Source organism: Rousettus aegyptiacus, unplaced genomic scaffold (genome assembly GCF_014176215.1).
Source record: "Rousettus aegyptiacus isolate mRouAeg1 unplaced genomic scaffold, mRouAeg1.p scaffold_m13_p_14, whole genome shotgun sequence".
Classification (NCBI taxonomy): domain Eukaryota; kingdom Metazoa; phylum Chordata; class Mammalia; order Chiroptera; family Pteropodidae; genus Rousettus; species Rousettus aegyptiacus.
In genome coordinates this window covers 23,857,838-23,884,713 of record NW_023416289.1, presented here as the reverse complement: position 1 = coordinate 23,884,713, position 26,876 = coordinate 23,857,838, and the positions used below count along the sequence as shown (strand labels likewise).

Sequence of the window (26,876 nt, the reverse complement as noted above, 5' to 3'; positions counted from 1 at the left end):
AATACCCCTTAAAGAAAGAGCCAGCAAAATAGATTGCTCAAAGTCTTGGTGATTTAAAGCTCATCCACTTCCCCATTAGGACAAGAACTCGAGCTCTCACTCAATTTCTGGTTTTCTCCGGAGCTCTCAGCCTCAGCAGACGGCTCCATCACCCATAGGAGCACACCACACGTGCAGGAGTCATGCCTCGCACCCTCTCGATCAGTCCCTCCATGTCCACGCCATCCCCAAGGCCTGTTAACTTTACTTCTGAATAGTTCTCTAATATGTTTCCTTTCTCGATTTCCATCATGACCCTTATAATTCAAACTGCTGGGCTTTTTTTTTTTTTTTTCTGAACTATTGTAATAATCTGCTAACAAATCTTTCCCCTTTCACGTTTCCTGCCCTGTAATTCATTCTCTACAAGGCAGACAGAGCGATCTACTGGAAATGCAAATCTGTTCAAGTCACCCCTTCTGCATAAACATATGCATACATGCATGCGTGCGCGCGCACACACACAAACACTTCAAATACACCAGTGGCTCCTGATCACTCTGGTTAAGAATCACGTGGCTCACGAGGCCCGTGAGTTCTGATCCTGCCTGCCTCTCCAGCCTTGTCTCTTCTTCTTTTCTCCGGCACTCCAGTCACCCTCACTTTCTTTCATGCTCAGAAATGTGAAACTAGGCGTTACAAGGGTTATTCAGAAGAGTAGAATACTGTTTTAGCTCTTAAGAGATTATATTAGTTATCTGTTACTGCATAATAAATTGCCCTAAACTTAGCATCTGAAAACAACAAACATTTATTATCACACACTTTCCATTCATGGCTTAGATGGATGCTTCTGGCTCAGAGACTGTCATAAACCTGCAGTCAAAGGAGTTGGCTGGGTCTGCAGCCTCAGCTGAGCCTCAGAGGAGGGCCCAATTCTAAACTCACCCAGTGGCTGTTGGCGGGTCTCACGTGGACTATATAGAGTAGCCTCTCCATAGAGCTAGTCATGGTATGGCAGCTTGCTTTCCCCAGAATGAAGAAGGGGAGATAGCAAGAGAAGATGGCCAAGACAAGCTACTGTCTTTTTGTATCCTAATTTCATCTTGAAAGAGACATCCTATCACTTTGCTGTATTCTCATGGTTAGACATGAGTCTCTAGGTCCAGTCTACACTCAGGGGAGGGGATTTCACGGGGCAGGAATACCAGAGGAGGGGATCATTGGGGGCCATCTTAGAGGCTACCTATCACAGGGATTTAAATCAGGTAGGAGGCAGGATAAGGTAAGGATGCACTCATTCTACCAGGGAGTTTGTAGGAAGTGTCAGACCAGGGATTTAAAACAGCGGGGGCATCAGAAGAAGGAAGAGCTTGCGTTTAGTCGGGGAATTTTAGAAAGACCTTCACGATGGTGGTCACAGGTGAGATGGACCTTGAGTGACTAAGTTCAGCGAGTAAAGATATGGGGGAGAGAAAGCCTGGTCTCCTTCCCTTTACACCTGTTTCTAATGGATTTGGTTATCTGCTTCCAACCCATGGCAGATCAGAAGCTAGAAGTAGCAGAGGAGGAATGTGCTTTCTCTAGCTGACACTAACAGCAGGAGCAAGTAGCAGCTAGCAAGTACATGGCAAGGAATAAATCTCACAAACAGATATAGGACTTCAAAATGCAGAGCAGTCTGGGAGCATTTGTTATAGCCCCAGAGCCTCTGAAGGGACTGGGTCATTATAGGCTAGCAAGTGACCACTGGGAGGTAGTTACATGTGTGCGATGTATTCTGTTTAAGAAGGCAAAGGCGGGTAATAATTTTAGAACATTTTACTTTAAATAAACCAGTTACATTATAAAATGTTGGGTCCTTTGAGAAAGTGAAACCTGAGCTGTCAGTCCAAATTGGATTATCAACACGAGAAAGGCAAAGGAACGCCATACTAACTAGATGTAATTTCTTTTTAATTAAAAAAAAAAAATGTAGTTTGTACTTTTCTTGCATCAGTAAGACAAATTTGCTTTCCCTTTAACTCATGAAGGAGGTGGCTTTTTTGTTTAATTTTGTTTTTACTAATTGACAAGTAAGTGTGACCTCAGAGAGGCCACTCTATGAGTCATGTGTAGAATCATGTCTTTACAGCAGGCTTTTCTTTTATTTGCCTCTCAGAGAAATAGAGTTCGTATATAGGTGAGAGTGTGTCTATTTCTGGAGGCAGATGGATTAAAGGACCACAAGATAGTGGCCTGTTACCTTTTTTGATTCAAAATGAAAACCTGTGGTTTATACCCTATTAGAGTAGAAAGTGCTTCTCCCATTCTCACAGAGCACAGGCTGGGAGATTCTTGATTTAGATGGATGATTTTTCCGCTTAAATTCATCCATTTACCTAAGTCATCCTGCAGTATGGAGTAGTAGAAATTGAAGGGATGTTGGGGGGAGATTTGCATCGTGGTTCTGCTTGTTCCTGGTGACCTTGGGCAGCTTACTTCTCTGAGTGTTCCTTGATTCACCTGCAAAATTGGGATATCATTCCTCTATCTTTCAGGATTTTCATTTGGAATAAAGTATTATGTGGAAATTATCTGGTGCAATCCCTAGTACCTCTAAGTGCTTAATAAGTGGGGGGTGGGGGAAGTGTTTTTTTAAAAGTACATTAAAAAATACTCTCATAATATTTCTACACTATATCCTATGATTATGCCTTATTGAATAATTAATAACGATCCTTTAAAAGCCTATTCACTTAATGTCTCCCCCAGAGGACTCTCGGCTGCACCCAGGCAAGTGCATGCCTTGCTTTCTCTTACCATACACTTCTTGTGCTGAGTTTTGCTTTTCCCCTAATTTCTGTTGGATTGGGTGATTGAGCTTTCTTTATTTCATGCTCCTCCATTCATTATAATTCACGATGTACTTTTAAGAAGTTATCCTTACGTTATGTACACATAGCAGAACCTAAATGTAATTATCACCTCACCGCCACTCCCAGACATACAACCCGGGCATGCTTTTCTCTAATCATCTGTCCTCTCATCTGACACAATATCATTGCCTAGGACCATAATTCCATCTTGTGCAACCTCCCACCCTCGATTAGTCACTATCGGTATGATGATTTTTATAGTCAGTTCTTATATTGATTTCTCAATACATTCGCCAATTTCCTTGCTGGCTGTCATTCCTTAGATGCCAATTTTCTTTCTGAATATTGTTTTTTTTTTCTCCTTAAAGTGAATCCTTTTTTAGTTTTTTTTTTTTTTTCAGTGAGGGTCTAAGAGTAGTAAACATTCTTTTACTAAAGTTGCCTAATTTTTACCCTTGCTTTTGAATGATAGTTTAGCTGGATAGAGTATTTGTGTTTGACGGTTGTTTTCCTTGGCACCTTGAACCTTTTATGGGTCTGATGCCAAAGCCCACTTCCCATGTGCCACCTCCGAGCTGTGCGAGGGTCTTAGTTGAATTAAGGGTGAGTAAGAGTATAATGAACTGGCCTCCTAGAGATGGCTCGCGTGCCTTGCTTGGGGTGCGCACAGGAATTTTTCCCACACCTTGAAAAGGGCTAAACAAGCAAATTCTGGAAAAAGATTTGCAGAGGTTTACCAGGGATTAAAGGACTCCAAGCCAAGCTCCCAAGTCTGCAGCCAGTGATGTCACCGCCATCTTCTTAACCGACTGTGCCCGCTTTGGGGAGGGCGTAGGTGAGCCCTGGTTCTGGTGTTCCTTTGCAAGGTCTGGATGCGGCTTGTGTTCAGGGGAGGCTCCCTGCACAGGCAGACCAGGTATACTTGCCTCTACGTTCAGGGGCAACATTCAGGGGCGAGGCCTTGGCAGGCTTGAATCTGGAAGCCCTCGGCTTTCAGATGGACACTTAACATCCCTGCAAATCCCTCTCCGCCTGCAGATCATGAAGGAGGTCCGGAGAGCGCTGTGCAACGCGGCCACAGATGACAGCAAACTGCTGCTCCTCAGTGCCGTGGGCAGCGTGTTCTGCAGCGGCCTGGATTACTCCTACCTAATTGGCCGGTTGTCCAGTGACCGGCGAAAGGAGAGCACCCGCATTGCAGAAGCCATCAGGTGAGCTCTGCTTGTGTTTGGACTTGGGGACCTGCCTAGGTTTGCCAAATTGAGCACATAAAAATGCATGCTGCTCAGTTAAGTTCTTCAAACAACAAAGTTTTTGTTTGTTTGTTTGTTTGTTTGTAGTGTTTTTTAGCGTAAGTACCTTCCCTGTAATATTTGGGGTATACTTACACTGAAAAGCGATTTGTTATTTATCTAAAATTAGGATTTTAATTGAGCATCCTGTATTTTCCTGCTTCAATAAGGGATGTCTTTGCTCTCTAGGTTAGATCTCACTTTGTTCTTTCGATGAAAAAGAGATTTTATTTCCTTATATTAAGCCCAGTGTCCGGTAATGCCCATGTGTTAGCTGCATTACTCCAGCGTCTGCCTTGTGGTGAAATCTTTGATTTTCTGGGCATTCCTGTATCTTGGAGCTGACGTGCTCATCACCGGGAAGGAGGATGGAGGGGTCCCCTGGGCCGCTGTGCATTTGCAGATGCAACAGGATTGAATGTGTTTTCCCTTCTCATTTTCTGGGGGCAAAAGTTGGGACCCTGGGTGTGACATTTGATCCTAACAATCAGTATCTCTTTGGGGATGCTGAAGGGTAGTTTTTTCCCCATTTGTATCAATTTATCAAAAGCAAGTGAGTGTGGCTTCCAGCAAGGGCTGCCCCTTGTCCTCCACCCTGGGAAGGGCATATGCACTTGCTCCGTGCTCAGACAGGAGTCTTGCATCAGTGATGCTGAGCCGAGTGTTGCCGATCAAGTGTCTCTTGAGAAGGAACACTTATTCCATGGGCCATCACAGAGCCCATGGCCACAGGGTAGGGATTTCCTGGAGCCTCCAGTCTCACTGTGCTGCGACATCATCGCACAGAGGCTCGTTCCCACGTGGCTGTGGGAGGCTCCCAGGGGGTGCAGAGATGATACACCGACACTGTCACACGTGGGGTTGAGTCTCACTTCAGGGTGAAGCATCCACTGGAGTCTCTGCTCCCAAACACCCGTGTGCTTCTGGTGGCAGAACTCTTGCACAAGAGGTGTGAAAAGCCTCAGCACTGCTGTGAGAAGAGGCATCTGGTTTCATGCCGCCCTCAGGCTCCCTGGGGTGCAGACAGCCCTGGCCATGTGCACGGCGGTTTGTTCTCTGTCTTTTGGCAGCTGCTTTGTCACGTGTGGTCCCCAGTAAGCTTTCCTCCTCACTTACGGGACCATCGGAGACCGGGCACCCATCTCTGCAGCCTGAGGAACACCTCGGCCGTAACCCACCACTGATTTACAAATTTCTGTGGAGGCTTTAGCTGGACTTCCAGAAGTCCCAAATTTGAGGGGACTTCATATTAGGTCGCCTTAAGAGAAAAGCAGTCACTGGAGTTCAGACATGTGGCATCTCATCAGGAGGGCGAGTTCTCTTTAGGCAGAGCGGAGGGAGAGATGGCCCAGGGAGTTCTTCCTGATACTTCAGGGGGGGCAGAAGTTCCTAATGCATGAGCTGCCGGGACAGGGGAGAGGGAATGGGGATGCCCCTAGACCTCTGGTTTCAGTCCTGACAGCACAGACTCCCCAGGGAGCTTTTCAAAACCCAGCAGCTTGGCAGCACCCCCAGGAGACCCTGAATTAATAAATGTGGAGTGTGGCCAGCACATCTTTGGTTTTAAAGTTTCTCAGTGGTTCTAATGTGCAGCCAGGATTGAGAAGCCCTGCACCATCCTAACCAAGAGGTTCCTCTACCATCGAAAGCGCTAAAAGTTACAGAAGTAAAAAAGATTCTCACTTTTTATGCAAGAGAAGAAAGGTGGTTATAAGAGAAGAGGGGGAAAAGGAAGGTGATAGATAGAAGTGGTAACGGAGGGCGAGGAATGTCAAGAAAGGATGGACAGGGTGCAGACAATACGGCCTTGTGGAGAAGAGCACCCATGGGTGCATTTTCTGAAATGACCATGGCTTGCTCATCACCACCAGACGCCTATAGGGAGGCCCCAGCTCCACCAACTGTGGAGTGCACCCTCCAGCAGCTGCGCTCCAGAGTTTGGGACACAAAGTGGCAGAGAAGCATTTCCCAGAAAACGTTCTGCCGATTTCCAGAGAAGCATTGCGAGTAGGGCACTTTCGATAAATGGGTTTGGGCCACATTGCAAGTTCTGTCCTGGCTCGTGCAGATTTTCCAGGCATGTTGACATAATTACAATCTGAGAAGTCTCCTGTGACAGACCTTTGTTCAAAATCGAGCATGGCCGAAACATAGTTTGGCCATAGAACCTGATAACCTACGGACATCCCTTGCAGTTCTTTTGGGACACACATGCTCTCGGCTGGGCCGACCTCCAGGACCTGGGCATGCCGCACATCCACAGCACCCACCACAGTGCTCTCGCCCCACTCTCCCCGGTTCCTAAAGAAAACATGTGCACGAAAGACTTGGCACGCCGTGTTCCCTCTGCAGATGTTCGTTGAATGAACTAGCAGATGTGGGAAGAGCTTGGATGATTCATTCAACAGAAGCCTCTCTCCAGGGCTCAAACAAAGCTGTCTGCTGCATCCTGGAAGAGAGGCAGCCCTCACCTGACCTCTCAGGTGATGTGATGGCCTGCTAGCAGGTTGCTAGGATGAAGGGTAATCAGATAATCCACGTGAAATACTCAGCCTGTTCCTTGCACATAGTAAGTAGAGTAGGTATAAAAAATTATTTTCATATTACTACTGTTACCCCCAGGCAGAAGTTCTAGCTATGCCTGGGTCTGACTCTGAGGTGGGATCCTAGAGCACCCCCTGGGGGCTCCAGGATGACTGTGACCACCACCGTGTGTATCTGGTGCTCATACTTCAGCTGACTTGGCTCTGGACTTTGGCAGAGGGAGGCTGTACCCTGCGGCTCTGGTTAAAAGGAGTGAATAGCTGGGTCACAAAAGAGATGCCAGTTGGTCCAGATGAAATCCAAACATCCCTGTTTGCAGAATTTTGCTCCTGAGTCTCCTTTATGCCAGGAGAGTGGCTCGTAGACCACTGAGAGTGGAGTGAAGCTGCGTCTGCCCTCCCCAGCAGACGCACTGCCTGTCATAGCAGCCGCGATTCGGGGCTCCCCACATGCCAGGCACTGTGCTGGGGCCCTGTGTAATTCTCATATGGCCTATGGGGACCCACCATTGGCTTTCCCATTTTCTAAAGGAGGAAAATGAGGCTGTAGCATGGGATAGCTTGTCTAAGATCTCACCCCTAGTTAGGGGCAGAGTTGAGATGACCTCTTCCTTCAGACCCCAAAGTTCCTGCTCCTTCTGCCACATCAGAACAGCTCAGCAGCTCAGGCAGGCAGAAGCCATAGAGCTCAGGTTGAGCAGAGGAAGCTGCAAGGTCCAGGGTGAGCGAGATGGACTTGGCTGCTGGGGAGGATGGCAAGCCATTTCCCCAGCACAGCCCCGCTGTTGAGTTAGGATCAGATATCTGAGCAGCAGCATCTGTAATGCAATATCCTGTTTGCTATCTGCCTTCTCCATCCACTGGGCCCTTGCGATACAAATCGACTGCTTGAGGTGAAAGAAAAAGGATGGGGAGATGGTTTGCATGTTACATTTTTATATCAAGGAAATGAAATGCTCGGACTGACAGGAGGGGGTAGGGGATGGAGGGTCAGGGCTGTGTACACCTGGTCTCTTTAGCCCTCCTTGTGGGTCCTTGTTGCCCCGCACAGATCTCAGACTGGAAATCACAGAGCGAAAGCTTCTGGGGAATGGAAGGGGAAGCTTCCGGAAGGTCGTGAGGGCTGACGTGAATTCCTGAAGGAGTGTCGTGTGGATGATGGAGCAGAGAGAATGGGAGTCTCAGAGAGGCCCGCACGCGGTCACAGCAGGAAGGCATCTTGATGGGGACAGACCCTCTTTTTTGAAAATGTTCAACAGAGGCCAGATGGGGCATCCTCAGGATGCTGTTGGGGGTGGGGGGTGGGGGTGGAATTCTGCACCTAGTGGAAGATTTGGCGTGATGACTCTTGAAGTCCTTCCCAAGCTGAGATCCAAGATCCTAGAATTGTATGAGGGTCTTTAGGGATGGAGTGTCTGTCGAAAGTCACTCAAAGCCCGTGGTTCCAAGGATGCTGCAAAGAAGCCCCATGTTGCCTGCAGACTCCACATGCATTTGGTAAAACACACTCTTTATAACCAGCGACAGAGGCCACGAGGTTAAGAAGTTAAGCCAGGAAATGGGCCACTGGAAAACCAAGAATCAGAGAGTCACGGTGCCAGCACTCCCTCGCTGTAGCATCGTCCTTTTGGGGTCAGTGTCAGTGAGGCCAGCAGTGGCTGCGATAACTGTCATCTACTCACACGGGAGTCAGGAAATGTGATGCCTGAAGCCTGGCTCAAGAGTGCATATTTTCATGAGGACTTATGGCTCCTAAGGTACCCCATCTTCAGTGGAATACTAAGCAGTCTTCTCATAGTTGACTCTGATCCCAACATATCACCATGATGCCCATATCTTTTGATAAGAATCAGGAGGGGGGAATGGTAGCCATCGAGAAAGGATGCATCAGCTTGACATTTGTATTAGCTGAGTATTAGCTACTCTAACAAATAAACCCCTATATATATATACACACACACACATACATACACATATATATGTATATATGTACATATATATGTGTGTATATATATATATGTATATGTATATAATGGTTCAGTTGTGATAGAAATTTACTTCTCGAATATGTGAACCTAAAACAGATGTTACAGATTAGCCCATGGCTGTCCTGTAAGTGGTGACCCAGGAACCAGATTCTATCCATCTTGTGGCTCAACAAATGTTTTCCGAGATTGCCACACTTTCAAGATGAAAGCACTCGGTGTACTGCGTGGCGGGAGGTTTCCATGCATGGGGCATGAAAGTGTATATGTGGTTTCCACTCACATTCCGTTGGCTGGCTCTTGGTTACTTGGCCACGGCCCACTTCAAGGGAAGCTGGGAAATGCGTTCTAGCAGTAGACTCAGGAAGAAGAGGGAAGGACATCAGGTCTGGTGAATAGCTCGTGTGGCACTGCTGCACATCTGCAGTCTTTGCTCTTGTCCTGGGGGAATCTTGATCTATTCGATAGCTATTTACTGAGCGTTAATTCCAGCGTGTATGGAGACAACGTGTATGCAAAGGTCTCATTCTGCAGTGTACAAGGCAGACCTGTGGGTTTTCTTAAGGAGCTGAAGGGGAGGAGGACTCAGAAACAAGTAAGTAAGCAGATAATTAGGATAATTGCAAATTGTGATAATGGTGTTTTCCACGAACTCTCAGAAGGCCCGTGCGGCTCATGCACAGTGAGCAGGGGTGTAAGAGACATGAGATAAGCCTGGAGATGTAAGCAGAGGCAGCCCAAGGTCATGGTTGGGAGTCTGGGTTTTATTCTTGTGAGTTCTTGGTAGTTTCCAATCTGCCACCTGAGAATAATGAAGGATGCAGGCTTTACTGGACATCTTAGATCTTTCCTTCATGTCCAGATGAATATTAAAATTTTACAGTTCTAACATAGCAACTTAGAGGGAAGGCAAAAAGAATTCTAAGGCAAAGGAAGTAGAGGTTCTTGTAGGAGGCTCCACTGAATGGTTAAAGATGCAGGCTATCACCTTGCTCAGTACAGCAGGTCAGGGAGCTAAGATATTGCCTGAGCCTGTAGCCGTGATTTCGGACGCCTCCAGGGCAGCACAGCATCTTTCCTCAATTTTGGTCAAAGCCAGCCTAACACACAGGGCCTTGATGAATCTGGCATTCTTTACGTAATTCAGAATCATCCATTCCTGCTATTGAAAGTAATCTTAAATGTCATCAATCTTCATTCATATCCGTCTGTAGCTTCAATTCCCTCTACAACATCACGCAAAGTGATCATCCAGCCAAAATTGGAATGCCTCCAATAATGATGAAATTCACCACTCCACCCTCAGCCAGTGCCATTGGAACATTCATTCCTTCTTTCCATTAGTTTAGTTATACCTCTTTGTAACACCTCTTTGTGGTTCTAGTTCTGGTTTTGGTTCTGAACCTTAACATTCAGGCTGTCTTCATTAGGGTATTTACAGTTTGTCAATACCTAAGGTATGGAAGGACAGACAGGGTAACCCATGTAATGCTGGCTCAATGGGCATGACCTGAGGCCATCTGGGCAGACCCGGACACATCACCCCATCAAGTCCCCTCTGAAAATCTGGCACCAACCCCTGAGTGTCCCAGGCCTGTGACTGCAGCTCAGTGGCCCAGCGTCTGGGAGAATGAGACCCTTGCCTGGCACCCACCCCATCTGACAGCCTGCTTCACAGTACCTGGGGAAGCTTATTCAGCCTGGGGAGAATCGAGGGTGTCCAGTGGTCTCAGCAAGCCCGGTCACCTGTTAAAGAGGGTCTTCTCTTTCCACCCAGGGACTTTGTGAAGGCCTTTATCCAGTTTAAGAAGCCCATCGTGGTGGCAATCAACGGCCCTGCCCTGGGCCTGGGCGCCTCCATCCTGCCCCTCTGCGACATCGTGTGGGCCAGCGAGAAGGCCTGGTTTCAGACCCCTTATGCCACCATCCGCCTCACACCCGCCGGCTGCTCCTCCTACACCTTCCCCCAGATCCTGGGCGTCGCGCTGGTAAGCTTCCCCATAAGCAGGCAGAGCAGTGTTCGAGCAAGGCCATGGAGTCCCTTGTAGGCTGTAGTCACATTCCGCACCAGCAGCCTGAAGCAAGTCTGTGCAGCGGTGAGCCATGCTAACAGCCGACGCTTAGAAAACACTCAGTGGGGCCAATGCTTGACGGTCATTAACTCGGTCTGTCCTCACAGCACCCTGGAAGGTAGAGTAATTGTTATCCCCACTAGACAGATATGGATGTTGAGAATCAGAGAGGTTAAGTGAATTGTCCAAGGTCACACAGTGGTAATGACAGTTGTGGCACAGGGACACAGAGTCTGCGCTCTTAACTAGAATACTACAAAGTAGACCCTGCCCCTGAGGAGTGAGACCGAGATGAGAACCACCAGGACGTGAGAGGGGTTCAGCAAGTGCAGTTGGTCTCGTAGGTCTGTGAGGTGGCATTTTGATGTCGTTTTGATGCGGCACAGGCTTCACCAAGGTCTCCTCAAGCTTGTTGGTTAGCAGCTCCCTTTGATTGCTGGGAGCATTCAGCCCGCAGACACTAGTGGTCCTAGGAGACCCCAGAAAACTGCCAGAGAATCATGACTCCAGGCAACAGGGCCAAACTGCACAGCGGGGCGGTTAGACGAGGCTCCCACCAGCGGAACTGCCCGAATGAGTCTGGAAGGACGGGAGCCCCCATTCCATCCCTCCTGTGTGGGCCGTCTCTCTTTGGTGATAGCATGAAACTGGAGTAGTAACTAAGAGACCAACACAGGTCGTCTCCTCAGCCCCTAACCCCACTGGCAGCACGTGGCCTATGCAGCAGGGCCTATAGGTGGGAAAGACCATTTGGATTCGGCACCTCGCTCGGAACTGCTTTAGGCTGCTCACCGATAGCAGAAAAATGAGGCAGGCGGGGAGTCCAGGAAGCGGACACTGCCTTTTGATCTCAGCCACTGTGTTCTGCCCCAAATCAGCGCCACTCCAGTTCCTCCCCATCCTTTGTGTTCACAAAAATGTTAACATCGTACACACAGTCTTATCTCTCTCTTTCTTTCATTTCCATCATTTCTGAAACTCTCACTGTTGCTGATTGAGACATGTTCTTCTTGCTGATTGCATCCTGTTTGGCTCCTTCTACTGAGTTCTTCCCTTTCATTTCTCCTTCCTGAGACAGAGATGTTTCTAAATAAGTATAACGTCATATATATTTGTCTTCCATCCTCTAACCAGTGCATGCCATGGGCTTATTACCGACCTGATAAAGGTTTCCACTATGGCCTGAGAAGTTGTCCTTTGGGTCATCATGACCCATCAGTGACAACCAGAGCTAAGTGGGAAGCTCTGCGCGAATGCAGAGGCTAAGAGAGCTTGGCATTTCAACATCGATCCAAGAGTGGCTGAGCACATGGGGCGGGAAGAAGAGTAGGGGAGGCAGGTGGATGGCAGGTTAGGGAGGGCGCTGTCTGCCCTGTGAAGGAGGTAGGGATCCATCCTGAAGGAAGGCGGTAAGGATCTTATCACATGGCTGTGACCATTACGCCCTAATTACCAGTGCGAGAGTCACCTGTTGCTGAGTTTTAGCAGCGACTGCACTGTGCTCTGTCTGTGCCCAGGACCTTACCCATGCAGCTCCTCCCAACCAATAAATGACAGCTGTGAGCTTCAAAGCAAAAGGAAGCTCTTTGCGGAGTGGGGTAAAGGAGCCCTTGGAAGGGGGGAGGGTGGCTTTCCACCCTTCAAGTCTGGGCAGTCCCTGTGCACAGCCCTAGGCCACTAGGAGAGACGTTCCCCTGTGTTGGCATTATGGTATTACTCTATAGTTCCCAAAGCTTATCGGACCCCGGTTAAGAATCCTGCCTTCGAGAGCTGAGACAGTTGCACATGGCAAGCCCTGGTCTCACTAACAGATGTGGGAGGCGCTCTGGGCTCTCAGCCTGCCCCTGTCTTTGCTTTTTCAGGCCAACGAGATGCTCTTCTGTGGGCGGAAACTCACTGCCCAGGAGGCATGCAGCAGAGGACTCGTGTCCCAGGTTTTCTGGCCAACCACGTTCAGCCAGGAAGTCATGTTGCGGGTCAAGGAGATGGCGTCCTGCAGTGCGGTGGTGAGTTCCTGTGTCTTTGTGTGCTTGTCATTGCAATAGACCCACTTTAAAGATCCTCATCCTCAATGACGCTGAAAGGGACTAGTTAACTTGCCAAAAGTCGTGCAGGAAGTACATGAAAGGCCCTGTGTAATTTAACAGATGCCTCATCTGAGCGTTGAGAGCTTAAATCTAAGGGAGATGGTCAGCATTATTAGACATTCTCCATCATTTCCAGTTTGAAAAAGCTCCGAGAAGAGATTTATGCTCTGGGGTGGAGTGCATTGCCCTAAAAGAAAGTCTTAAACACCCCAAACACACAAAACATCTGTACTTTTCGAAGAAACAAGAAGCAAAGGCAAATAGGACAAAGCGTATTAAACCAGCCAAGAGACAAGAGAAAACAGTCCACATTATCCTCGTATTTCATTTCTCCTGCCCACCGAGCTCTTGACGCTCTTAAACATCATCGTTTGACTCTGAAGACACACTGAAAAATGGATAAATAAAATAACACGTCCACAGAGGTGCCGATTTTTAATTAAGTGTTGATTTTATCTCTTAAGTCACTCTGAGCAGAGTATGGAAATATCCTGTTGAAAGGCGGAGAGAAGGCCCCTCCTGGAACCCCAGGGCCTGCTCAGGAAATGAGGAAGGTGCTTCGGGAGAATAAAGCTGAAGGACTCTCTCTGTTGTGGATTTATGGGGCCAGACTCACGGCCCTCCCTTCCTTCTCCCCGTCACCCCTGAACCCCCTCCCAGCTGTCATGCCTCTCCTGATTTGCCTCGTTAGCCTTTATTGGGCACCTACTGTATGTGAGCTCTGCTCCCTGGAAGCCTGCAGTGTCGGTGATGATGGCGGGGTGGTGATGGTCCAACATCGTTGACGAACACTTACTATGGGCCAGGCACTTTGTGACTCTCTTGATCTGAAGTCTGTTTTAATCTTCCTGATGACTATGGTGACTGACTTATCCCACTTTGCCTGGAACTTTCCTGGTTTTAGCAGGAAACCCCATGGTCCTAGGCAAACAGGGATGACTGATGACCTAGGGTCAGCTGCACAGAGAGGCAGGTAGAAATTTTTTAAAGTATTTTTTTATTAATGTATGATTGGCATACAATGTTACAATAGCTTCAGATATACATCATAGTGTGTCTACAATTATATATCTTATGATGTGGTCGCCGTGATATGTCTAGTAACCATCTGTCACCAGGCAGTTATCATGATGTTATTGACTGTATTCCCTGCGCTGTACATGACATCCACATGACTTATTTGTTTTATAACTGGAAGTTTGTACCTCTTATTTCCCTTCACCTTTTTCACTTATCCCTCTAACTCCTTCCCCTCTGGCAACCGTCAGTTTTTTCTCTGTATCCAAATCTGTTTCTGTTTCATTTTGTTAGTTTTTTTTTTTTTTTAAGATTCCACATATAACTGAAATCATACAGTATTTGTCTTTGTCTGACTTATTTCGCTTAGTATAATGCCCTCTGGGTGCATCCACATTGTCGCAAATGGCAAGATTTTATTATTTGTTTTATTGCTGAGTAATATTCCAGTGTGTGTGTGTGTGTGTGTGCGTGTGTGTGTGTGTATAAAACCACATCTGCTTTATCCATTTATCTATCCGTGGACATCTAAGTTGCTTTCTTGGTTATTGTAAATAATGCTACAGTGAACATAGGGGTGCATGTATATTTTTTAATTAGAGTTTTCTTTTTCTTTAGATAAATGCCCAGAAGCGGAATTGCTGTGCAAAATCTTTTTAGTTTGATATAGTCCCATTTGTTTATCTTTGCTATTGTTGCCCTGGCCTGGGGAGACATAGCTGAAAAAAAACTCTTTAAGACTGATGTCAGAGTTTCCTGTCTATATTTTCTTCTAGGAGTTTTATGGTTTCAGATCTTATATTTGAGTCTTTAATTCATTTCAAGTTTATTTTTGTATATGGTATAAGAAAGCGGTCCAGATTATTATTATTTTTTTTGCATATATCTATCCAGTTTTCCCAACACCATTTATTAAAGATGCTATCATTTGCCCATTGTATATTCTTGCCTCCCTTGTCATGGATTGACCATATAAGCATGTTTATTTCTGGGCTCTCCGTTCTGTTCCATCGATCTATTTGTCTGGTTTTGTGCCAATACCATACTGTTTTGATGATATAGCTTTGTAACATAGTTTGAAACCAGGTGTTGTGATTCTTGTAACTTTATTCTTTCTCAAGATTGCTGTGGCTACTTGGGGTCTTTTGTGGTTCCATATAAATTATAGGATTTTTTGTTACAGTCCTGTGAAAAATGTCATTGGTATTTTGATGGGAAATGTATTCAATCTGTAGCTTGTTTTAGGTAGTATGGACATTTAAACAATATTAACCCTTCCATTCCATGAGCATGGAATATTCTTCCATTTATTTGAGTCATCTTATATTTATTTCATCAATGTCTTGTAGTTTTCAGAGTATAAGTCTTTCACCTCCTTGGTTAATTTTATTCTTAAGTATTTTATTCTTTTGATACAATTATAAATAAGATTGTTTTCTCAATTTTTCTTTCTGATAGGTCATTATTAAAGTATAGAAATGCAACAGATTTCTGAATATTAATTTTATATCCTGCAACTTTAGCGAATTAATTTATTAATCCTAATAGCTTTTTTGTAGAGTCTTTAGGGTTTTCTATATATAGCATCATGTCATCTGCAAGTAGTGACAGTTTTACTTCTGTTCCAATTTGGAGAGGAAGGTAGAAATTCTAAGAAGAGGAAACATCATGAGTGAGGGCATGTGAGTCTGAAAACCCACGTGGAGTTTAGGCAGTGACTTACAGTGGTGTGAGCAGGGGATGTACGGGACAACAGACTGAAAAGGAGGGTGGGAGAAAGTTCTCAGAGCTCCATTGAGGAGTTTGGTCCTTGGCCAACAGAGGTACTCAGGTGAAGCCAGCTGTTAAAGAAATGCTGCAAGGAAATCTCTCCTATCAACAGTTATGAATTCAAGAGCTCTGAGTTGATTTGCCCAAGAAAGGAATCTACCCCATGACCCTTGGGAGATGGTGTTCTTCAGAGGAGTCCTGGGGAGGACGGAGGCAGTCCTGGTCTGCTGGCTCATTCTCACCACCTGGCAGCCTCCAGCCCAAGCCGAAGAATAAGATCACAGCCCCTTTCCAGCCCACTCAAGCAAGGGAGCTCTCGTCTTTTTTTTCTATTTGAAAGCTCTTTGGGAGAGTGCGGACTGAAGCCTCGAGGTCAGCAGAGGGTGGCGGAGGCAGTGGGAGGACCCTTGGATGCCACACTTCCCGGCAGAGCCTCCGCCAGAGTGAGGCAGCGCTGCGGCCTGTCGGAATCAGCCAGAGGTTTGCAGGCCGCGTCCACCAGGCAACTCTGGGCAGCTCTGCTTTATCGAGCATAGGCCCTTCACTTATAATGTGGAGACTACCTGTTTGTGGAATTGTCATGAGCAAGAAATGAAAGAATGCAGGAAAAGTACTTCTCGTAGACCCTATTGGTTAACAGTGATTGCAGTGACATTGTTATATCACTATGATCATCACTATTGTTGTTATTAGTCATTAGTATGATTATTACTATTATTACCACTGCTAATATTACTAACATTACTGCTCTAATACTATAGTGTTACTATTATTACCATTATCACTACTATATTACTAAGATTACTACCGTTGTTACTACTATATTATGGTATCATTACCGTTGTTATTCTCAATATTATTAACTCATTACTACAATTATTAATATGATTATCATTACTCATTATTATAATGATTGCTGCTAATATTACTATTTCTCTTGCTACTAAGCCTGAAGAGCGGCATTGCTGTTGAGGTGGGTCACATGGATACTTTGACAACTGTTAGTTCATCTCATTATCTTACTCAGTGATCCCAACCGTTCGTGAGTTAGGCATCACTATTCCTGTTTCACAGATCACGAAAATGAAGCACAGGGAGGTGAAAGTAGTGTTTTCCACTCTTTCATGACACCCATAGAAAGTCACACTGGGTTTATGTCACCCTCGGGTAAAAAACAAAGGTCTCGTGGTCGGGGATGACATGGGCTCCACTCAGCCATCGCAGGGACTGTGGGCCCGACGTCATGGCGTGCGTGGGTCATGCGCCTGGGAGGCCCTGGACTGCAGTAGGCAGCCTCCTCTGGCTTCAGATATTGGAAGCTTAACCGGTGCCTCTGAGGCCAGGTACGGGTTTCTGGCGGAGGCCCTGGTGCCCGCTAACGAGGCTTGTGTGTTTCCCTTTAGGTGTTGGAAGAGTCGAAATGCCTCGTTCGGAGCTTCCTGAAATCGGTGCTTGAAGATGTGAATGAAAAAGAATGCCTCATGCTCAAGCAACTCTGGAGTTCCTCCAAAGGCCTGGATTCCCTGTTCAGCTACCTGCAGGACAAAATTTACGAAGTCTGAAGGGCCCTGTCCCACTCGCCCTGGTGATTGAGGGCACCTGACTTCCAGCTTTGCCCTGTGTTTCAGAAATCGGAGCCCAGTGTATGCCCTGCCAAGGAGTTTGTCAAGGTGTTTCTGTACCTAGGGTTGTGTCCATGTCCTTGTGTCCTTTGGTTGCTCCTCATTGGTTTGATTTTGTGTAACAGATGGGAAACGCAGCCTACTCGGCTTCCGCCATGCCCCAACCTCAACTGGCTAGAGAGCTATTGAGGGCTGTACTGTGTCTTCCCAGGCCCCTGCCAGCCACTGTCACCTCCTGAAATGCACCATCCCACTCCCAGAAGGGGAAGGCCCAGTTCCCCCCATTTTCCTGACTCAGACTGTGTCTACACAGTGCCTCTAATTTGGGGACTTATCTATTGGTTAAGTGCAGATTTGGGGATGGGGGACAGTTCATTGAAGGGGATTTCCAGACCAATGAGCAAAACAATTGTGCAGAGCTAGCCTCAGTCTCCTCTCTGATGCATATCTGTGTGACTTGTAGGGCTTGGTCTTAAAACCCAATTGAATGATTTGCAAACCCAGATATTGTACATTTAGGAATGTTTTGTTAAATATATATTTTTAAAACAATGTAAGTGGAAATTCTGATAATTTATGTGTATTATATGTAAAGCTAGTTTTACAAAAACATGAACTCCTAGGAAAATGTTTTTCTTTAATCAGACTTATTTAATTTATTTATTTTTGTTTATATATTACGATATCTGTCGTTCATACAGATATTATTTTCATATTGCCCTGGACCAAATTCCATACAAGGTTCATGCTGTTTGGTGCATTCTAGCAATGAACCATGTAGAAATAAAATTCAGAGAGATAAAATGTAAGGATTTCTATGGATAAAAGGAATAGCTCTGTACCAAATCCTCTGTGTATAAAACAGTTCTCAGCTATAATAATTGAATACTTGTTCTTAGGAGAAATCGTGGAGGCACTTCCCCTTCACTCCACTGCCTTTAAGGATATAAAGGGACCTCTAACCTGAATGGTACTGAGACATGTACCCTGTCCCTAACTGTGTGACGTTGGGAAGGGGTGAGGAACAGGCCCCACCTGGGGAATGCACGTTGTCTAGAGTCTTTTTTCTTTGGGGCGAATGACTGAACTTGGATTTCAGAGGTCATCCCTTCGGTGTGGGCAGCGATGTCTGGCTTGGCTTTCCCGGAAGGTGGGGCGCGCTCCCACTCTGCCGAACTGTCAGTAGAAAGACTAAATCTTCTTGCATCCAGAAGCTCAGACAACTCATCCTTTTTCTTGTTGTTTGCTCACATCAGTGAGCAATAACCAGGGTGACGTCTCCTGCCTCCAGAGCCTCTGGGATGCATGGGGACCCCAGGATTTGTATTTAGACCATCAGCCCAAAGTCTGTGAATGAGTGTGGGGAAGGAGGGGTTTGGGTTTTGGTTGGTGAGGAGGAAGGTAAACATTGAGGTTAGAGCAGAGGAATGGCAGCAGCATGTTCTGTGTGAGGCTTAAGCCCGTTATGGGTCAAGGACTCAGAGGAAGTTAGATTCTCAGAGGGGCAGGGTTTTCCCAGTCCCATCACAACCCCTGAATGTCCTCAGAGGCCCTTTGCTCACCTGTCTTCTCCTTCCCTGTGTTAGTCGCCAGCCTCTCTTGTCCCGTGCTTGAAGAGAGTTGAGTAGAACAGTGAGAGTTGGGCACAGCCAGGGGAAGTAAGGAGGGATGAAAAAAAAGAAGGTCATTGCTACCGTTATCTATCTCCCTCTGCTCCCTTTTTCTCTCTTACAGGTGACCAGAGGCAGTGGGCCGGACAGAGAGGATTCATGGCTCTGAGCTTTGTATTTCAGAGAACACATTGAGTGTCTGTACTATAACTAGAGACATGGTCCTTTAGACAGTGAATCTGAAGTTTCTCTGGACTCTTGATCCTTAAGACAACCTTGGTTCCATCTGTCAGAATCTTTCTGCTTTTGAGTTTCCCCATGACTTCATGAGGGTCAGGGATGGGGAAGCTTCTTGTGTCCTCCCTTTTTTCATCTGTGCCATCTTGGCCATGAGGAGCCAGCAGGGGACAACCACCTTGGCTGAATTCAGCTTTGTCTACATGGGATCCTGTAGAAACTGCAGACCTAGACTATAGGGAATTACTCTAGGGAAACACCTGCTTTTGCCCAAATGCCTCTTTGTCACATTTCCACTTGAGTTTTGTCTCTTGCTTTGAGAAAGCAAATGAATGCTTTCTTCGAGCCCCTCAACAAGCCTCATTCTTGTGTGTTGTGATACATAATCAATTCAGCATTGCTAAGTGCTCTAGAGAAAGAGACCCTTGCTTTCTGTTTACCTGCTGGAGCAGATACATTTACCCTGGAAGCAGTGTCAGGATTCTTGTTGGAGATAGAGGAGAATGTTTGGAAAGACCCTTTGATCATGTCCATCTTTGTTCCCTGCTGAAAGCACCAGAAATATTTTAACTTTGGACAGATCACAAATCCAGACTTCTAAGCATTTCAAGGATCTCTGATGATAAGGTAGGAATGTGAAACCATTACTAAGGTGGAATTCCTGTTGTTAATTTGTAGGTTCTGGTTATAACAGGAGGGCTTTTAAAGTATGGTCTGATTTTTGGTTGTTTCCATATAGTCAGTTCAAGATGAATGTTCCACAAATTGAGCAAAAGTTGGTTATTAAATTTGTTTACTACAGGGTAGACTGAATCTCTGAATTTTTCACTTTCTTGGTAGTTGTTCTGATAACGTGCAGACGAAATCCACAGAACGTAGCACAAATTGACGTGGGATGGAAAATGCCAGACCTGTGCGTGTGTCTGGGTTTGTCCTAATAGCTTTCTCAGGGCTCAGGCTTTCGCTTCTATCCCAGCACCCCTTCTCTACCCATAGGATGTTTCCTCCGCTCTCTACCCTGCTTTGCTCCTACCCCACCCTACCCCTGTCTCACCCACCCCACTCTGTGTCTGTCACTTCCCAAAGCCTGCGCAGGTCTTTGAGGAATCATGCTTGATTTTGGCAGCTCCATTCCAGGATTACCTGTAGGGTCGGAAAAACAGCTCTGGGTGGGAAGTTAAGGGTACCTCTTTCGTCAGGGAACCTTCTAGGCATTCCATACCTTGTCATCCTGTTAGCCATGCATCAGAACTCTCCCTCTCTGCTCCAACCACTGGTGACTAGCATCCAGTGTCTTACAGTGCAGCATCTGCATCCCACTGTTTGGGATATAACAGAACCAACTAATTTTCGGACTTAAATTTTCTAAAAAATTGTGATTCCATTCAGTTGGTCACACTTGCATTTGAGTTAACAGCCTCATTCCAAGAGGAAATTTTGTAGAACTTGGCTAAGGTGATGGTCAGAGCTTCTTAGCATTCAGAAGCCGCAGACTGATGCTGGTGTGCCCACATGTTCTTTCTGGCTCTGAAATAATGTCTGTGGGTGAAAACCATCACAAATTACCCTCTAAGAGTGAAATTGGATAACTATGAGAAGGTAGTAGAGAATTGATTTAAAATGTTATTCTTGCTCAGTATAGATTAAACTAGGAAATGTTCTCTCTGAAGCATGACAGTGTTTTATCCATATGAAGTTTAGTATGAGGATGGAAAAATAATAATCACAATAGACTTCGATCAATGCAACTGTATTTCTGAATATCCACATTTAAAAATAGCCTTGACTGAATGCTGAATTGTATTTCCCATTATTAATTGTTGGTTTAAAAAATTTTGTAAACTTTTTTTAATTTGAAATTGTCATATTCATGCAATTTTACAATCTAGTTTCTGTGGAAATTTTTTTAACAAAGAAACAAATAGGAACATCTTCAAATCTTCCTAAGTGAATATTTAAAATACAGAATTGCTTCTCTTCTGTGTTTCTGTATTCAGATACTTAGGTCTGTTGTATATATTAGTTTAGACTCACTAATATACACAGTATTTAAGACTCTAAATGAGATTTCTTAAGTATTTTATTTTATTCTCTGTAAATGGTTTTGTATAATCTTTACAAACCTACACTTTGCCTTTGTAGATATTTAAGGGAAACCATTTGGGGGTTGTCTTGCATGTATATTTTTGTTGTAGATAAGTGTTGCTTAGTTATTTCTGCAAATTTTGGTTGAAATGCTTACAGACTTTAATACAGTATATATTTTCAGAATATAAACTTTTATATTTCTGTGGTAAGTTAGGATATGCGTTTTAGGCAATCTTTTCCATTAATATCACTTGTCCTTTCAAAAAATAGCATACTGGTTTGGTGCCAATGTTTTTTATTTTTTATTTTTTATTTTTTTCCCCCATTAAACTTGAATGCTCTTATGTTGTTAGAGAGCAGGTTAATTTTTTTTTCTTGAAGTATAATTTGAAAATGTATTGAATCTGTGAATAAGCCTTACCATTAGGATCAGTAAATTTTCCAACCTTTGCAACTACATGTGTAGTTTAAGATCTCCCCATAAATTCTCACAGTGTGGCAGTTGATGGAGTTTGTGAACAGAGCCTTAAGCTTGTTGCAAAAAAAAAAAGGTAATACGGGTTGTTTCTTCCAAGCAGCATAAGCCATGTTGATGGACTCTATGCCGTCTGTAAGTCATGGCTAATCCGAAGAGTTCAGTTGTGATGATGGCGGCAGGGGCCAGATAGGCACCTTGGCGATTGTCTCTGGCCATAGAAATGGACCGAGGATGACAGGTTTTCCGGAGCCACCTTTATACTATTCACATGGTTTAGACACGGTCACAGGGAGGGCTGCTGGTCCATCATTTGTCCTGAGCAAATGGCATTTCCTGCTCCTGACCTTGGTGATTGACCCCAGGTTTTTTGTGGGTGACTTGGGAATGCCCAGCCTGGCTGAGATCAGCATTCCTTGAGAGATGTTAATAAAGTTTACATGTGAGTCTTACTGTGTAGACAATCTGAAGTCGATTTCAGTTACATAATCAGCATTTCCATGTGTCCTGAGTGTGTCTTATCAGTGAACTATGTGTGTTAAGCCATAAGGAGCCCGAGTTTAGCAGGGCAGAGGTAAACTAGATGCAGAATGTACACATCAGCTGAGTCAGTCCACCCAGGGCTGTTTTAATGGAGCGTATGCCATAGAGCTCATTGGTGGCACATCCCATTGTCCGAGATCTAATAAAACCAACTAAAATTTAGACTTAATTTTTTTTTTTAAATTATGATTCTTTTCAGTTGGTCACACTTCCATAGTTACCAACCAATTTCCCTTACCGAGGCTTTAAAGATGAGCTTGAGACCAGGGCTACAGTATGACTAAAGTCAAGTTATTTGGTTCATCTTGAGTAAATGTTCGTAAAGTCAATTTATCTACCATTGGGATGGAGTTTGCTTCAACGATTTGCAGTGTATGTGGCAGTCATAAAAACTGACCTCTCGTTTTAAGCTTCAGCTCTGGCATTTCCATGGGTTGACTATGCCTCATTGGCCCAACACCTGGCCTGATGCTGGAGCTCATTAAAGCGATTCTGGGAAGTTTGAAGGGTATAGAGTTTTCCATCTAGTATTTAATTTGTCCCTGTGCCATTAGTCCCAGCTTGAAGTCATTTACTGATGTCCATGTTGACAGGATTGTGAAAATATTGCCTTTCATAAAACCAAGGACCAAAGAATTTCATTATTTCAACAAAGCACGAACCTCATAGATTGTAGGCACATCTAGATGGAGGTGTGCATGCTTCATGGCACAGAGAAACTGCTTACTCCCACCAACCTCATGCTCTCCCTGGCTGGCCATACAGAGGGATTTGTTGTCACCTTGACAAGGCTCTGAAAGATGAGTTTCTCAGACGGAAACTCACCCTCTCAGGTGTGTGTTTTTGCTGTGCAGTCTCAGCCTTTGTCCATATCATAAAAAGAGGAAGTCTGGCATCCTTCAGGTTCTCTTACCGGTGCAGACTGCTCCATCTGAATAGGAACCTCCACTACGAGTTCTTCAGATGTGTCTACACTGAACAGTGATCCTGCAATTGCTGACTTTCTACCTTCTTTTTCCCTACATTGACCCATTTTAGTTCCTGTTTGGCATGAGAAGAATTTTCTTCAATTCTCACACCAGGTGATGCTCCCTTCTCATTTAGGATGAAATCATTGATCTATTAACTAATTGAGAAATGATTGATGCTGAAGAAGTGGTATTCTAGTGGTAAGGCTTATTACCAAACTTCTGATGATGAAGCAGGCTACCAAAAACGTATCCAGCCCACCCTAGGAGTGTTTGAGTTTGATCATGGATGTAGCACACACACCAAAATCCAAGGAGACCTTTGCGAATTAGGCTACTCGTTTTCTTTTGCCAGGTTATCATGGGAGAGTCTTTAACTAGTTCTGAGTATTTGTAAGTATGAGTACTTCATAGAATTATAAAGCAGGTACAACTGACCCTTTCTCACCACGTTGTAAATATTTCCTGAGACTGGGTGCAGTACTGAGGGATAATAATCTTCTGATTTATCAAAAGCTGACTGTCTAGAGCAAATCGTACACTCTCTTTGTGAATGGTCCTGTAACGTGTATGAACACATTTCTGGGTGCCTTAGAAGTTGTATTTTCATGTGTGCTAATATGCAGTATTTATACATTGTGAAAAGCTGCTTTGAATAAAAAGGTTGAAACTTCATTTGCCTTTGCCTGTGTTCCCCGCTGTGCAGCCTGTACATGAAACTCACAAACAGGTTCTGTGGTTTCTGAGCAGAGAACTTCTGGGGCCTCCAGTGAGTTGACGCATCTAATGCTTCTAGGTCGTGTCTGGGTTTTGGAGGAGCATGGGCCACCCCTACCCACATCTGGCTTGAGGCTTCAGTTATTTAGGCAGGTTGTCACTGGCAGTAAGAGATTGATTGCAGAGGACCTTAGAATGGGGGGCACAGGATTATTTTTCAGGGGTTGAAATGAGCATTTGCTCCTTCCCTGGTATGCCCAGAAGAGTTCCTTGCACAGGGTTCCCTCCTCCCTAGGGATAAACCTTCATGGAGTCCAGTCTCGAACAATCCCAGCTGCCACACATGGCTGACAATGATATTTGTCACCGTGGAGTTCCGTAAAGTCCTTTCACCTGCATGATCTCATTGCTTGGATCATCAACATGGCTCTTGTGAGAGGTGCACTGACAAGGGCCCCGGGCTTCCAGAGCCTGGCTCCCGAGACTTGGCAGGGGCTGTAGGAAAGAGGACGAGGGAGTCTTTCAGGGGTTCACAGCAATGGGGAATCCTAGGAAAAGGGTTCGCACAAGGTCATCGTCTGCCCATCAGTCCCTCCAGTAGCCGTATTGCACCCCTTGCTCTGTCTCGGGCACTGGACAGATTAGTCAGACAGCCCCTGTCACGAAGGAGCTTGGGGGCTAGGAATGTGAAAAAGGCGGGAAGTCCTGCCATGAGCCTTGAACTGTCCACCATGCAGTACTGGAAAGGACAACTTCTTACACGACACAAACCCTCAGAGTCTAGAACGTGGTGCACCGTTAATTATTCGCTTTCTGTCAGGTGACCTTTCAGCTCCCATGGGCCAGCCGGCTTTGGCCGGAGCCCAGGGTCTTCTCCCTTCCTGCCTCCCTTTTCTTTTTCTTTCTGTTGTTCTCGGTGTTGTCATCATTGTTGTTCTTTCACATGCCTCTCTGTCGTTTCTCCAGGGTCCTGACTCCATCCGAAGTAGGCGGGGTCACATCTGGAAAATCCTTTGCTCCTAACTGCTTCTGGTTCTTCCAGTAGATTGGGCAAGGCCTTTTGGATATTTCAAAATGTAACATCTGTAAGACGAACCCATGTTCCTTTGACTGTCTCTCAGGGCTAACTGTAATGTGGCATTGTGGTGAAAGGGCCCCTTCCCCAGGAGTGAGAAGAAAGTAAAACAGTGAAGTGGGTTGAAACACCCATTTGGTCCGATGTATCAACAATTAAATGATCCACTAGTATATTGAATAAGCAATAATAGAGTGTAATCCCATGAGCAACTTTATTTTTTCTCTCACTGTCCCTTTAAGTCTGCTTTAATGGAATAGTTCTCTCCCAAGCCTGGATAAAAACACAGGTAGGCTACAGGATCTTCGTGGTGAATAACAGTTCTTTAAAGTCACAAACACAGCCTCAATTCAATAATAAAAAACAGCCATGTTTCCTTTAAGTATCAACGCTTTCCACTGCGTTCAAGGTGAAGGCTTGATTAATTCTTGCTGACCCTCACTGCCTTCTCTGGCAGGAAAAATTGTATTAGAACCAAATGGTGCTGTTCTCAAATGGGGGTTTTATTTCTCTGGGCCTCATAGTGTCTGTCTGCCTCTCTCTCTCTCTCTCTCTCTCTCTCCCTCTCCACCCCCCTCAGAATTCCTGTGGGTTTCTTGACAACCTCCCTCGGTTGATGGTACCAGTCTTATAATTACCAAATAAACTCTGTATCATCAGTACATTACCCCTCCCTCAGTCCCTAGGAGTCTAGTGGTCCACTGCCACCTTCTCCAGTTGAGGTCTGTTGGCCCATTTAGGACAAGACAGTCACCAAGCCAGCTCTTGGCCATGCCTGGCTCACATATTATGGTTCAAGGAAAAGACTAACGCACTCTGTGCTCAAACAGAGAAGGGGGGCACATTAACTTCTGATCAGCAGTGACCACCTCACTGGTGGAGTAGAGTCAGTCTCCACCTCTTGTCCATTGTATTTGTCAGGCATGAGTCAGGTGCCAATCCGCTATGTCCTGTAAGTTTTAGGGGGTACATATGGATCTCTCACTGAAGACCCCTCCTCCTTTGACTTCAGATGAAAGAGGAGGCCTCCTCACTTTCTAGATGTGTGGGTATGTCATGGTGGGTTGCACAGTTCTCTCCAAAGAAATTCTTAGTAACCCTTAATAAATCTTAGATACATAAGTTACATCTAGAAACTATTCACGCTCTAGCAGGTGGTGATTTCAACATGTTGACGTGTTTCCGTATGGGAGATACATGCTGTAGGGCCTTGTGGGTCTTGATAAGGACTCGAGCTCTCACCCCGAGTGAGATGGGAGCCTCTGGAGGATGTGGAAAGGAGTGGCCACACTGACTTGTGCTCTAACAGGTTTGCCTATGACAACAGGTAAAGGCAGGGTGAGGGCAAGGAGCCCAGTAGGAGACTCGCAGTTGTCCATCCGCCCTCCAGAAAGGCTTGAATCTGGGATGGGGCAGTTGGGGTGGTGAGGAGTGAAGACCTGAGTGTAGTCTGAAGGCAAACCAAGATTTGTCAGTGGATTGGACATGGAGACAGTGTGAGAGAAGCCAAGGGTGATCCTGGGATTTGGGGCCTGAGCTGCTAGGAAACTGGAACCGCCCCTGAGGCATGACCAGCTCTGAGCTTTGGGGGCACAGATCTGGGTGGGGTGCCAGGAGCTCGGCTGAGACCTGGTGTCATGTGCATAAAGTGTTTGATCTCACTCAGCCTTTGGGCATTACAACTGTGCCTGTCTCATGGGGATTTTTTAAATGATTAAATGAGATTTACATACACACACAAATATGTGACTGTATATGTATATATATTTTATATATGAGATTTATTTAAATATATAAATGACAATAAAAATTAGATTATATGTATATAGCCTTTTTAATGATTAAATGAGATTTGCACAGTGAGATTTATGTATTTAAATATAAATGAAACTATATATAGTATTTAAAATTGTTACTAACATAGTCACTATTTAATGG

The 26,876-nt window shown here is 45.3% G+C and overlaps 1 protein-coding gene across 1 annotated transcript in view; it reads left to right on the top strand.

The window, feature by feature from the left end:
- CDYL2 (chromodomain Y like 2) overlaps nt 1-23,821 on the top strand; it is a 154,410-nt gene extending 130,589 nt beyond the window's left edge. The window contains exons 4-7 of the mRNA XM_016165915.2: nt 3,876-4,048; nt 10,435-10,645; nt 12,592-12,735; nt 17,007-23,821. Of these exons, the coding sequence (XP_016021401.1) occupies nt 3,876-4,048; nt 10,435-10,645; nt 12,592-12,735; nt 17,007-17,165 (687 nt within the window). The 3' untranslated portion in view covers nt 17,166-23,821. The remainder of the gene's footprint in view (nt 1-3,875; nt 4,049-10,434; nt 10,646-12,591; nt 12,736-17,006) is intronic.
- Nucleotides 23,822-26,876: the final 3,055 nt, after the last annotated feature.